This window comes from Typopeltis vanoorti, chromosome 15, assembly GCF_054136105.1.
Source record: "Typopeltis vanoorti isolate ZY-2024b chromosome 15, IOZ_Tvanoo_1.0, whole genome shotgun sequence".
Taxonomy (NCBI): domain Eukaryota; kingdom Metazoa; phylum Arthropoda; class Arachnida; order Uropygi; family Thelyphonidae; genus Typopeltis; species Typopeltis vanoorti.
The window spans coordinates 17,582,113-17,595,000 of NC_143563.1; the positions used below are offsets into that span (position 1 = coordinate 17,582,113).

General features: G+C 36.8%; 1 protein-coding gene across 1 annotated transcript in view; it reads left to right on the plus strand.

The window, feature by feature from the left end:
- Nucleotides 1–5,655: 5,655 nt before the first annotated feature.
- LOC150098428 (oligosaccharyltransferase complex subunit ostc-like) overlaps nucleotides 5,656–12,888 on the plus strand; it is a 32,834-nt gene continuing 25,601 nt past the window's right edge. Inside the window, exons 1-2 of the mRNA XM_090404989.1 lie at nucleotides 5,656–5,856; nucleotides 9,458–9,531. Coding sequence (XP_090261115.1) covers nucleotides 5,718–5,856; nucleotides 9,458–9,531 — 213 coding nt within the window. The 5' untranslated portion in view covers nucleotides 5,656–5,717. The remainder of the gene's footprint in view (nucleotides 5,857–9,457; nucleotides 9,532–12,888) is intronic.

Sequence of the window (12,888 nt, forward strand, 5' to 3'; positions counted from 1 at the left end):
GATCAGCAACGGTGCCCCCTACTGGAAATAAATAAAAGGAAGGAAATAAATAACTTGATTATTAAAATTAAGAACTTTTATTGTTAAAAGACCATAAGATTTAAAGATTAAAAATACAAAGAGCCAACAAGTTTCACTAGCCACTGTCTAGCATTTTCAAGGCTGTACTGGCGTTAAAACAAATGCATCAAGTTACATGAAAACATACACTTTAGTTACTTAAATATAAAGAGCTAATAAGCTTCATTTCGGCGATATAAGCTTCATTTCGGCGATATTTAAATTAAGGGGATATTAAATCCCACATTGTTTTAAAACCGAATAAGAAACTCAAAGATTGGAATCAGAGAGTTTCTTGCCGAATATAGTAAACTATAAAGTATCGGCGACACTAGCGTGACCTAATGCAAGTGACCCTAGCACGTAGTGCAATACCGGAAATGAAATGAAGCTTATTAGCTCTTTATATTTAAGTAACTTAATGGTTGCACCTGTTTGGAAACTCATATAGCAGAGTATATAAGTTCTTTTCGCTGTACACTTTGGTATTAATTTGGTCTAGCTATTCACTGATGAAGCTTCAAAAAAGGCTGAAACCGGTCTGGATAGTGACCTCCCTACCATAATGTAATAACAGCATACATTTCCTAGGAAATGTGTTTTTAATTATGGAAAATACCTAAGAATAGCGATCAGAATTTTACCGACTTTGCTGCGAGTTCTCCGGTATTGCACTACGTGCTAGGGTCACTTGCATTAGCTCACGCTAGTGTCGCCGATACTTTATAGTTTACTATATTCGGCAAGAAACTCTCTGATTCCAATCTTTGAGTTTCTTATTCGGTTTTAAAACAATGTGGGATTTAATAATTCCCCTTAATTTAAATAATACACTTTAGTAACTGTTAGGCCGTTACATTTGATAATTCGTGTTTGATGGTGTGCATGCGTCCGAATGCTTCAGTCAGAAACCGGTACATGACGACGTGTTGTGTAGTTTTTCGCATATTGTAGTTCTGTAAAGCTGAGAGAATTGATGAGATATTTCCACATGTCTTTAAGAATAGCACCTTGATTTCTATTTAAATTATTACCTGTGTGTAGCACCACTGCTGCTTCTTTGAAAGTTCTGTGTCTGTAGTCATTCTCGATATAAGGCATAAAACTGTTTTTCCAATCTGTAACTTTATTTGATGTTGAGAAATGATGAGCTAAACTAGATGTAATGATTCTTTTGTGATTGACATCCCCCACATGCTCCTGTCTTATTTCAAAACTTTTAGAGGTCTGTCCAATGTAAGAAAGGCCACACGTGCATGGAATTTCATATACTCCAGGAATTTTGAATAAAGGTACCTCATCTTTGGGTGATCTTAAGACTTGTCTGATCGTGGTAGTTGGTTTAAAAACTACTCTGAAAGTTTTGAAATAAGACAGAAGGAACATGTGGGGGATGTCAATCACAAAAGAATCATTACATCTAGTTTAGCTCATCATTTCTCAACATCAAATAAAGTTACAGATTGGAAAAACAGTTTTATGCCTTATATCGAGAATGACTACAGACACAGAACTTTCAAAGAAGCAGCAGTCGTGCTACACACAGGTAATAATTTAAATAGAAATCAAGGTGCTATTCTTAAAGACATATGGAAATATCTCATCAATTCTCTCAGCTTTACAGAACTACAATATGCGAAAAACTACACAACACGTCGTCATGTACCGGTTTCTGACTGAAGCATTCGGACGCATGCACACCATCAAACACTAATTATCAGATGTAACTGCCTTGCCTGCTTTCGTTTAAGAGTTCCTTGTCATTGGTTTTTTACTCAAGAATTCTTAGGGCATTTACAGATGTATTATAGATATAAATATATGCAGAATAATAGAGGAAGCTCTGATTGGCCAAGTGCTTAACGTATCCGCTTTCCAGCCAAAAGGAAACTGTGGGTTCGAATCCCGCCGTGGGCATGGATGTTTGTGATTCTCTGTGAAAATTTGGCAAAAGATGGCGTTGGTGTAGATGATGGTAGTTGTGGTTGGTGGGGACAGACCCATAGAGTAGTTGCCCTTCCTTAATGAGCCTTTGGACTCCCTGGAAGTGTCATATAATAATAATAAAATTCGCACATACCTTTTTTTTTTGGATGTTGTTGGCTGTCTTCTTTCTGCGGTTAGGCTGTTAAAAGGAAAGTTTTTTTTTTTTTTTTTGACGAAGTGCGGGAGGGGATTGAGGCAATGTGGAGAATTAATTTGAAAAAAAAAACCCGTTTTTATATAATATAATATTATTATTAAGGGCCGGTGGAGCGCTTTTTTGGAAGGGGGAAGAGATGAAAAAATGGTTCTGAAAATAAAAATTACTTTTTGAGGAAGGGGAAGGATTTATGGGAGAAGGAGTCAAGGGAGACGGTTTTAGTGACATCATTCATGTCACTTTATTTATAGGAAGTACGACATATCTAACAGCATCGTGACTTCTCTGACGTTCGCAGTCCATGACAGAAAATTGGGAGTATTTCAGTTTGTATTCCTCTGTATCTGTATCCATTGGTAATTTAAAATAAAAATATTCCTTGTAGGAAGGGTGGAGACTGCTTTTAATTACTCGAAAAAATCGACTACTCTTTTTAGATGGCATTATTAACACCTTGATAATAATAGAAACTACTACTTCCCTTGCATGGAAGACCTATTGCCGTATCAACGAACATGGTCAGCTTTTCTTGGACTTGGCAATACCAAGTTGTAAATTCCAAATATCAAGGGCCGTATCTCTATCTTGTGATGCACTAATACTATCCTGTTCGGCTTGTATTTCTCCTTGACCGAGTTCCATATGAGTTGATGACTGTTTTTCCTCAATGATTATTTCATCTTCGCCAATTGAGTACTGTCTCCATATGCTGATATCGTTGCAGGATATGTGTGGTCTTTTAGTTCTTGTGAAGTCACTGTCGTTGCGAATGCTTGCGGCGGACATATTTCTTGTTCTCTGGTTCCTCGCTTTTGTTAATATCGTAATCTTCTACACTAGTAGATTACGATTATTACAATAGTAGAAGATTATGATAAATAAACATTATATTCCTTGCACATACTCGTAGGGCTCGTGCGGATATTTCATCGTGATGTTTGCGTTCAGATTCTGTAATACAATAAATATGATACTACTCATGATGAGTAGTATCTTAAACAGTGGCGCACCCAGAGGGGGGGGGAGGCCCGGGAACCCCCAAAAAGAAAAGGAAAAAACACTAGAGAATTTTCCAAAAATCTTTTCCTAATTAAAATTCTTTTTTTTTTATTTATGTTGTGTCGTGTCTTCAATTTCTTTACTACTTGTGAATTAACGATCACTGCAGATGCTCAGTCAGGTCGTATGCGATGCGTAGTGTGTATTCGCAAATCGTCTACTCAACTCGCCCCCCAAGGTTAAATCCTGAGCGCTCGGCCCCCTCCAAGATTAAATCCTGAGTGCGCCACTGATCTTAAAGCAATCATTATACTAAATTGCTACGTCCAAGTCAAGACCATGCCATCACTCTTCCCAATTGGGAGCAATAGATGTGAATCTCATCGTTTTAATTCTTTCCTCATGTACCTCCTTCTCATTGGATATACGATTTGATATTGCTTCCTACAGCTACTTCTTAACTTTCCCTTCATGTACTGTGAACATCCTTCCATTGCAGATTTTATGCCATAGCATGGCATACAGGATAATTCATGTCTGTTGTAGCAAATTATAAACCTATAAGTATCTCACAAGTGATGCAAAGGTACTTGGAAAAGTTGATCAAAAAGATAATTCAGGAATGGGTTCATAAAATGATACTTTGGATTGGTGCGGAATTCTTAAGGGTCAATCATGCCTTAGTAATTTACTTATTTTTTATGATAGGGTGACTGCTACGTTGGATAAAGAGAATGGCTAAACGATGGTTATGCTAAATTTTGCAAACGAATCTAACCGGTTCCCATATAGAACTCTTTTATGCAAACTAGAACAAATATAGAGGGATATTTTTAAACTAATGATGTGGATAAATGAGGAATGATGGACCGATACTAAAAGGTAGTATGTGCAGGAGGAGAATTCAAGAAGAAGCAAGTGATTCGTAGTGTGCCGGAAGGCTGTGACAGTGGTGTAGCTAGAGCTTTTGCCACCCAGGGTGACAGTTTGCCGCCCACCGAGACAGTTTGCCACCCCTCTCAATTCACAACAAAAATACTACAAAAAGTCAAAACGACGTATAGGGAAATAAATTAAAACACAACATTTATTTTTGAAGTAAAACGTTAATTTCAACTTTCTAAAATGTCATTTTCTTACTTTTCTGTTAGCAAAATCGTCGGTGACATCGTCGAAGTCTATTTCATAGTAATGTAGGTAATTCCTAATCAATTTTATTTAGAAAAACTTCTCTCACAATTAGCAACACTTACAACAATTGCGAGGAAAATTCGCTGTAGTATTACAATAGTTGGAATTGAGTTCTCAAGAATGCATTTTAGAATTAACTACAAAAGTTCAAAAATGTTCAATGTGCCGCCAGGGGAAGATCCCCCCCCCCACTTTAGCTATGCCTCTGTGCTGTGAGTGATCATTGCTGGTTAATTTGTTCATAATGACAGAAAATAATTTGAAGTGAGATTATTAAGTTGTTTTTTGATTATGCATGTAGAGAGCTTGTAAGACGATTTAAATAGGCTGACAATATGAGGAAGAAAAAATAATGGATATCAATTTAATGTGGAAAAGTGTAAAATTATGCATATTTGGATAGAAAGTTTACACACCGTCTACCAGTTTGGCGAAATTATACTCCAGGAAGTTGAGGAAGCCAACCAGGGATTTGGGTATAGCGGTAGATAGCGATCTGAAGTTTAGAGGACATATTTCTAAGGTAGCTACAGTAGTTCACAGGATTACGTGGTTATTGAAAATCGCACTAAGAAACAAAGAAAAAGGCAGTTATTATTCCTCTTTATAAATCCTTGATGCGAACAAATCTCAGTTACTGTTCGCATCAAGAATTTTGGGGGGACAAGAGGTGGTGGAGTGAATTCAGAGGTGAGTGGACAAGATGGTAAGTGATTGGTGGAATGACGGTTTGTTCGTTGCAAAAGTTGGTTGCTAGGCGAAAAAGAGGGATTATGATAGAAACATTTAAGTTTCTATCATAAATGTTTGAGAGAGAGAGAGAGAGCGATGGTAAAAATATGTTATTACACATATTTATTTGTCCTTAAAGTACAAGCCGTTAGGAAAAAGAAAACCAGCACGTCCTCTTAAGATTCAACGATGACTTCTAAGGCCGGAACACGCCACGCTAGGCCTAAATCCTTAATATGCATGATGATGATGAAAATATCGGATATCAGAACATAAAGGATAATTTAGACCAAAGGAAAAAAGATTGAGAGAGAGAGAGAGAGAGTAAGATAGAGAGAGAGCAAGGAAGACCACTTGGAAGATGAAATGACCAGTGAAGCTGGTACAAGCCTACTCCTTATTTGTGAGAAGAAGGAGAAAATTCTTCATATACAGTTCATTGAAAGTAATATTTATCTAATATGAAAGTGATTTTTGGTTTCGAATGGGGAATTTTTACACCAGATGTCGCAGACTTCCAGTGAAATTGTTTTGCCATAAATTTGACGTGTCGGTGCTGTAGTCTGCTTGTGGAATTGTGAAGAAAATCGGAATGGAATTCTTATATAGTATTCCTTATCAAGTATTGGAAGTGCCAAATCTTAAATTAAGAAAACCATCGTGGTTTAAAAAACCACCACCAATGGTTGTTTATGCCTTAGTTCTTCTGTCTTATTTTCTTGTTTGTGGAGGTGGGTGTGGATGAATTGTATTATCGTGAAGTATGAATGGTACATCTGTGCGCCAGAATTGAAGACTTGTAATAATTTGGTAGGCTACTGGGGATAGTAATTATGTCGTGTGTGCAAATGTGTGCATTTATTATGGTGCTTTGATGGTTAAATAATTTATAAATCAATGATTTCCTGTTTTAGAGAAATATAATTTACAGTTTTCGATGATGTACGTAACTACTGTATGTTCTGGAAAGATTTGAACGTGATTTAAAGATAATTTGATTTAATAAAAATATTATTGCATATGAAATGTTTCTACATTTCATATGCAATTTTCTTTTTTCATTTCGTGCGGTTATGCTTTTTTTTTCTCTTTTCGTATTATAACGGCACGGTATTTAATATAATTAAAGAACGGATGTTGTAGCCTTGCAAGTGAAACTGTGTGAAAGGGCGAACGAGCGAGTTTGTCAGGTTAGTATAGCAAAGTGTGAGTTTTAAAATTCAAGAAGTACATATAGAATGCAGGGTTAAGATTTTCTTAGATGAAGGGTCTGATGTGATAGAGTGTTCGCGGTTAGGGAACTGAAATTTCGGAGGGAGAGAAAGTTTGCTAAAACTGTGAGGGCAGCATAGCACACTACGTTATGGCAATGATAGGGAGAACATTAACATGTAGGAGCAAGGATATTATGATTCCTTTGTATAAGGCTTTGATCAAACTGCATGTGGATTACTGAGTACAGATTTGGTTACCTGGTTTTCAAAAGGATGAAGAGGTGTAGGGAAAGGGTTCAGAGATGATTAAGGTGGTGTCTGGAATATTGAAAATGAAGAGGTGTAGGGAAAGGGTTCAGAGATGATTAAGGTGGTGTCTGGAATATTGAAAATGAAGAGGGGGGGATGAGATTTTCATAGAAACAGAGAAGCTGTTAGGTTCAGCCTAGTATACTATCTAGCAGATAGTCTACAGATAAATGTTTTTAAAGCTGTACATCCTCTAAAAAATAAATTTTGAGTCTCTTCAGGATGTAACTATAAAAACACTATTCATATTGCATTTTGGAAGAAATGAGGGACAAAAGTAAACTATACTTCTGAAAGAAGATTTTGGGTCATTTGAAGTCTAATAAGCAGAGTTGTCCATACTAATCTGAGTGGCTGAGGATGTATACAATTTGCTTTGTAGTCAAATTGTGGATTCAAATTATTGATAAATGATACCACCATGATCCAGAAGATTTATTGCAGGAGACTATTCTACACAACACAGTACACTGTCTATGCTACATTTTTACCCATTATGTATTTTTGTCTGTTAATTAAAAAAAACAACAACTTTTTTTTTATTCTCATCTATTCCATGAAAAGTTGTGAATCTATGCAGTACATTTAGTACTGTAAGTGGACTAAGGATTTTTTTTTTTTTTTTTTATTTAATATAATCTGGAAACCTTGCTTTAGAGACCAAACCTGGAACTTTTTTTCAAACAACTTCAGGCATCAAGTAAGCAGGGTGATGGTCAATGAAATGAAACTGGACAATGAAATTCATCTCCCACACTAAAAGATAGTCACAAACATTTATGCCCACAATAGGAATGTGATCCCACAGCCTATTGGTTGGAGAGCAGATATGCTAACTACTTGACTAGGGAGGCTGACAGATTGCATGTGTTCTCTAGTAAGTTATTCTGTTTATCAGGACAAAACCCAAATTTCTGAGAGAAGAAAACTCCTCTCTCTGTTTGAGAATACATGTGTTGAGGCTTAAGTCCCCTTGAAGAATTCATGTTAGAGGTTTAATGGAATATTAACAGCACTGAGAAAGGATTAAAACTAATTTTAATACTTCCAATATTATTATTATTACCCAAGACCTCATGGAGTCAAAGACTCATCTGGGAGGTCCTTTTATCACACATACATCTCATCATACCGTGTCTTAAACACACTCAAACTCCTTGCAGGCACCACACTCTCAAGCAAGGCATTCCAATCATTCACAACTCTGCACGAAAAAAACCATCCAGGGATGACCTCTGGTTCTCCCCCGATCTCCCACTATTCTCTATAGAACTTCTCCACCATTGATCTTATAACAACCCCTTACCAACTTGTAGGTCTTTATCATATCTCCCCTCTTCCTTCTCTCCACCAGACTCTGCAATTCGTCTCCATCTGACGTGTGACGGAAACTCGTATTTCATCTCCGTCACACAGACATCTTCAGGGATTAAGCCCCACCGTAAACTTGCTACCCTTATCCACTCCAATAAGACCAGCTCCCTCCTCTTTCAGTGCCTGGTGTATATAGAGTACCTTGTTCCTGTAAACTTTCCTACTTCGGACCAACAGGCAGGTCAGCATCCATCTGGTTAGAAGAACACAGTTCTTACATCTGCAAACACAATTGTGGTCAATCTGGCCTTGCAGACCATGTTTTGGATACATCCCACAGAATCTCCTGGAAAAAAATAACCATGCTCCACCATAGTAAATATTATAAAAAGATAGACTATTCTTTGCATCTGCACTCAGGAATCAACCTAATTTAAACAATACAGTTGCATTAAACTTCCCAAAATTTAGGAAACTTTAATTATCAGAGATTCCTCTTTATATCCCAGGCCACCTGCAAATGCCCATAGAGGGTGCACCACATAGATAGGACTTTAGTTTCACTCTGTATTGTATTTGTGTGTGTTGTTACAAAAAGTTTTTCTAATCCCTGAAGATGTCTCTGTGACGGAGACGCTCTTTATATCCCAGGCCACCTGCAAATGCCCATAGAGGGTGCACCACCTAGATAGGACTTTAGTTTCACTCTGTATTGTATTTGTGTGTGTTGTTACAAAAAGTTTTTCTAATCCCTGAAGATGTCTCTGTGACGGAGACGAAATATCGGAAGTATTAAAATTAGTTTTAATCCTTTCTCAGTACTGTTAATATTCCATTAAACCTCTAACATGAATTCTCTGTTTGAGACTAACTCTTTCATTTGAAAAAGCCCATATATAGATTCCTTCTGTCACAGTGAGAATCAAATCCAGCTCTTCTCCAATCAAAAGGTACATGTCCTATCATTGTTCCACCTGTGGCAGGAATATTGTGGAAATTTTTTGGTGGAGGATAATTTTTCTGGTTTTTTGTTAATAGAATTATCATAAAAAATTAAGAAATGGATAGTGATCATATTTATTGTCATGGGATTAAAATCTCCTTTATTTGCAATAAATTGTGTTGTTACTTTACAAAATTTCTAACAGATATTCTTATTAATCTCAGTTATGAGGCTGAGTAGTTACATGTACCCACTCTTCAGCCATCAGGTTGTGGATTTGGATGTTTGTGATTGTCTTTGGGTGGTAGAGGAATTTCATTGCTGGGTGAACCCACTGCTCTGCTTATCACAAGCCTGAAATGGCTTAAAAAAGTTCCATATTTAGTCTCTAGAGCAGAGTTTCTAGAATAAAAAATAAAGATTTAAAAAAATCCTTAGTCTTACCATATATTGATGTATCATAGGTTTACATCTTTTCCTTGGTGGGAGACCCAAAGTTGCAATCTCAGTTAAGATTTTTTTTTATTTGTATATTTTCTTTTGTTGTTGCAGGTGTCATATATGATGTGATTGTTGAGCCACCAAGCATAGGTTCCACTGTTGATGAGCATGGTCATTCAAAACCAGTAAGTTTCTCAACATTATGTTTAATGTGGTTTTAAAAGTAATAGCACGTTAAATCTCTTTTCACAGTATTACAACACAAACAATAAATCATAAACATTTTTATTAAATCTTTTTAGCACATGAGCATTAGTGAGTATAAGAAGAAACAGTTCAAATTGTAATGGACAAAAAGATCTGAAGTCCTAATTTGGATCCTTTAATACTGTATAAATAGGAGTGTTTTTTTACAGTTGTTGGGTTGATCTTAAGATGACTCTCCCAAATTTTTGGCTTGTTAATCCAGCCATACTTGTAGAAGTAATGTTTCATGGCTGTTGCTGACTTGAAAAATAGTTTCTCCAACTTAAAATGACTTCTATATACTGTTTTCTTCCATCTGATCTTGTGTAATGGAGTGTCCAAAGCAAGATCTGCCAGTGTGAGTATAATTGGCTATTGAAAAGCTTAGAAATGGAGGAAAAAGTACTGAAAAAGGAATAAGAGATGATAAAGGTGACATGAAAACTGAAGATAAAGATATTCTAGATGTGGAGTAATTTCTTTGAAAGACTGCCAAATGAAACAAGCAGTGTCAGCTTGATGGTAAAAAAAAACTCTCAACAGGAATGCAGCCAGGAATACATTATTATTACCATAAGGTCACATGGAGTCAGACTCATCTAGGAAGTCCCTTTGTCATACACACACCTCATCATACCATGGTTTAACCACATTCAAATTTTCTGCAAACACCACACTCTGCAAGGCATTCCAATCATTCACCACTCTGCATGAAAAAAACCTGCTACTCACTCCCTTGTTCACACCCTCCTTATACAGCTTCTGGGGATGACCTCTTGTTTTCCTCTGATCTCTCACCATTTTATGAAAAACCTCTTCAACATTGATCCTATAACAACCCCTTACCAACTTGTACATCTTTATCATATCACCTCTCTTCCTCCTATTCACCAGACTGTAAATTGCATCTTCTCAACCTTTCCTTATATTCAACATTCCAGAGGTGACCAAATCTGTGCAGTAGTCCATGTGTGGCCTAATCAGAGCCTTATACAATTGAACAAGAATCTCCTTACTTCTACAAGTTGGACATCCGTATCATTCCCAGAATTCATTGTCTTTTCCTGACAATTTTAGCATTGTGTCCTCTAAATTTTAGATTCTTATCCACCATCATCCCAAGATCTCTTATTTCCTCTACCTCTAACAATATATGCCAACCAAGAGTAAATTCTACATCTTTGTTTCCCAAATTTTAAAACCTTAGATTTTGCGACATTGAACTGACATCCCTACTCCCATGCCCATTCACTGTCTATTCAAGTCTTCTTGTAAGACCACAACATCTGCTCTACTCCTCATGGTTCGTCCTAACTTTGCATCATCTGCAAACAACTGAATATCCCCATCCACATCTTTCCCAATATCGTTAACGTACAGGTAAAACAGCAATGATCCTAAAACAGACCCCTGAAGTGCAACCACTAGTGACTCCTCTTTTAGGATATTGCTCCCCCATACACAACTTGCTGATACTTATCAGATATCCAATCTCTGATCCAATGCACTAGTCTAATATCCAACCCCCATCCACTCTAGTTTGATTATCTACTTATCATGTGGTAATCTGTCAAAAGCCTTTGCAAAATCTAAGGATATTACTGTGTATCCATCTCATTTGTCCAATGAAATAGTCATCTTATTGTAATAAGTAAATAGATCACTAAAACATGACCTGCCTTTAGCAAATCCATGCTGTCTATCAAAGATAATATCATTGTTATCAACTCACTTCTGGATCCTGGTTCTCACCAGCCTCTCCAACACTTGAACCACAACAATTGACACACACAGGTAGGCCTATAATTTGACACTTCAGTTTTTATCACCTCCCTTATGAAGTGGCACAATCTTGCCTTCTTTCCACTCCTTTGGAACTTGACCCAATGTAAGACTCATATTAAACAAATATGTCAAGGCAGATGTCAACTCCTTGGCACATTCCTTCAAAATACATGGTAATATCAAGTCCCACAGCTTTATCAACATCAAGTTTGCTCAGTTCCCCACATACCTTTTGCTCACTTAGTCAGTCTCACCTCCTTATCAACTGCTCTCAAACTCTCTATGATGTCACATTCAGAAGAATGAAAGACCTTCATGAACTACTCATTAAATATCTCAACTATATTCTTTCGTTCTTGGAAGCAGCAGCAGCTCTTAGAAAGCAACCAAATCTTAATAAATACAGTTGCATTAAGCTTCCAAAAATTTTGGGAAACACTCATCACCAGAGATCCTACTTTATATTCCAGGCCACCTACAACTGCCCTTAGAGGGCGCTCCACCTAGATAGGACTTTAATGTCACCTACGTGGTTGGGCTTAGTATTGTATGATATTTGTGTTATGTTACATTAATTATTTTTGTAATCCCCATAGATGGCCTAGTGACTAGGACGAAATATAGGAAGTATTAAATTCTTTTTAATCCTTTCTGAGTGTTGTAAAAAATCCATTAAACCTCCAACATTATATCCATAATCATTCTTTTTTTTTTTTCCTTTTTTTTTTTTTTTTTTTTTTTTCCTGCTGGCTACATATTGAAAGAATTCCCTAGATTATTTTTGACTTCATTAGCTTTGCCTGTTCTTTGTAATCCTCATGGAATTGATTATTACCATTCCTGTTATGCTTCCATAATGCCTTTTCCTCTGTACTGCATGCTTAATTTCTTCATTCATCTATTTCACATCTATCTTATTTAACCTTCTGACCCTTGGAATACATTTAGACATTGCTTCTACTAGACAGTTCTTAAATATCACCCAAGCTGCATTGATGTCCTTTTTAGCTAACTCCTCATTCCATGCTACACCTGCAAGCTGTCTCCTGAGCTTCTCATAATCACCAGCCTTGAGTTCCACATATACCCTTTCCTTGTAGAGGTCCTTACATTGCTGGTGACCACCCAGGTAATCACTTCATAGTCACTCTCACCAACTGGAGGGTGATTTGACACCTCATTTATAATGACATCCTCTGATGAGATAATCAAATCCAAGATCTTCAATCCTCGTGTGCCCTCTGTTACACAATGCCTGAGGTAGTTGCCCCTCAAAAAACTCAAGAAACTCATCATCCCAGTCTATATTGCCATAATGATCACCCTTTTCTTATTTGCTTGGGTAATTTGATTATACATTTCATGGTTACTACAATCCACATTACCAGGTCTCTAACAACATCTAAGTATTTCATTCTATTCACCTCTATCCCACACCATACTGCTTCAAAATCACTGGCACTATTTCCCTCTTGCATCTCTACCTTATATGGACATAACTCTTTCTCTCT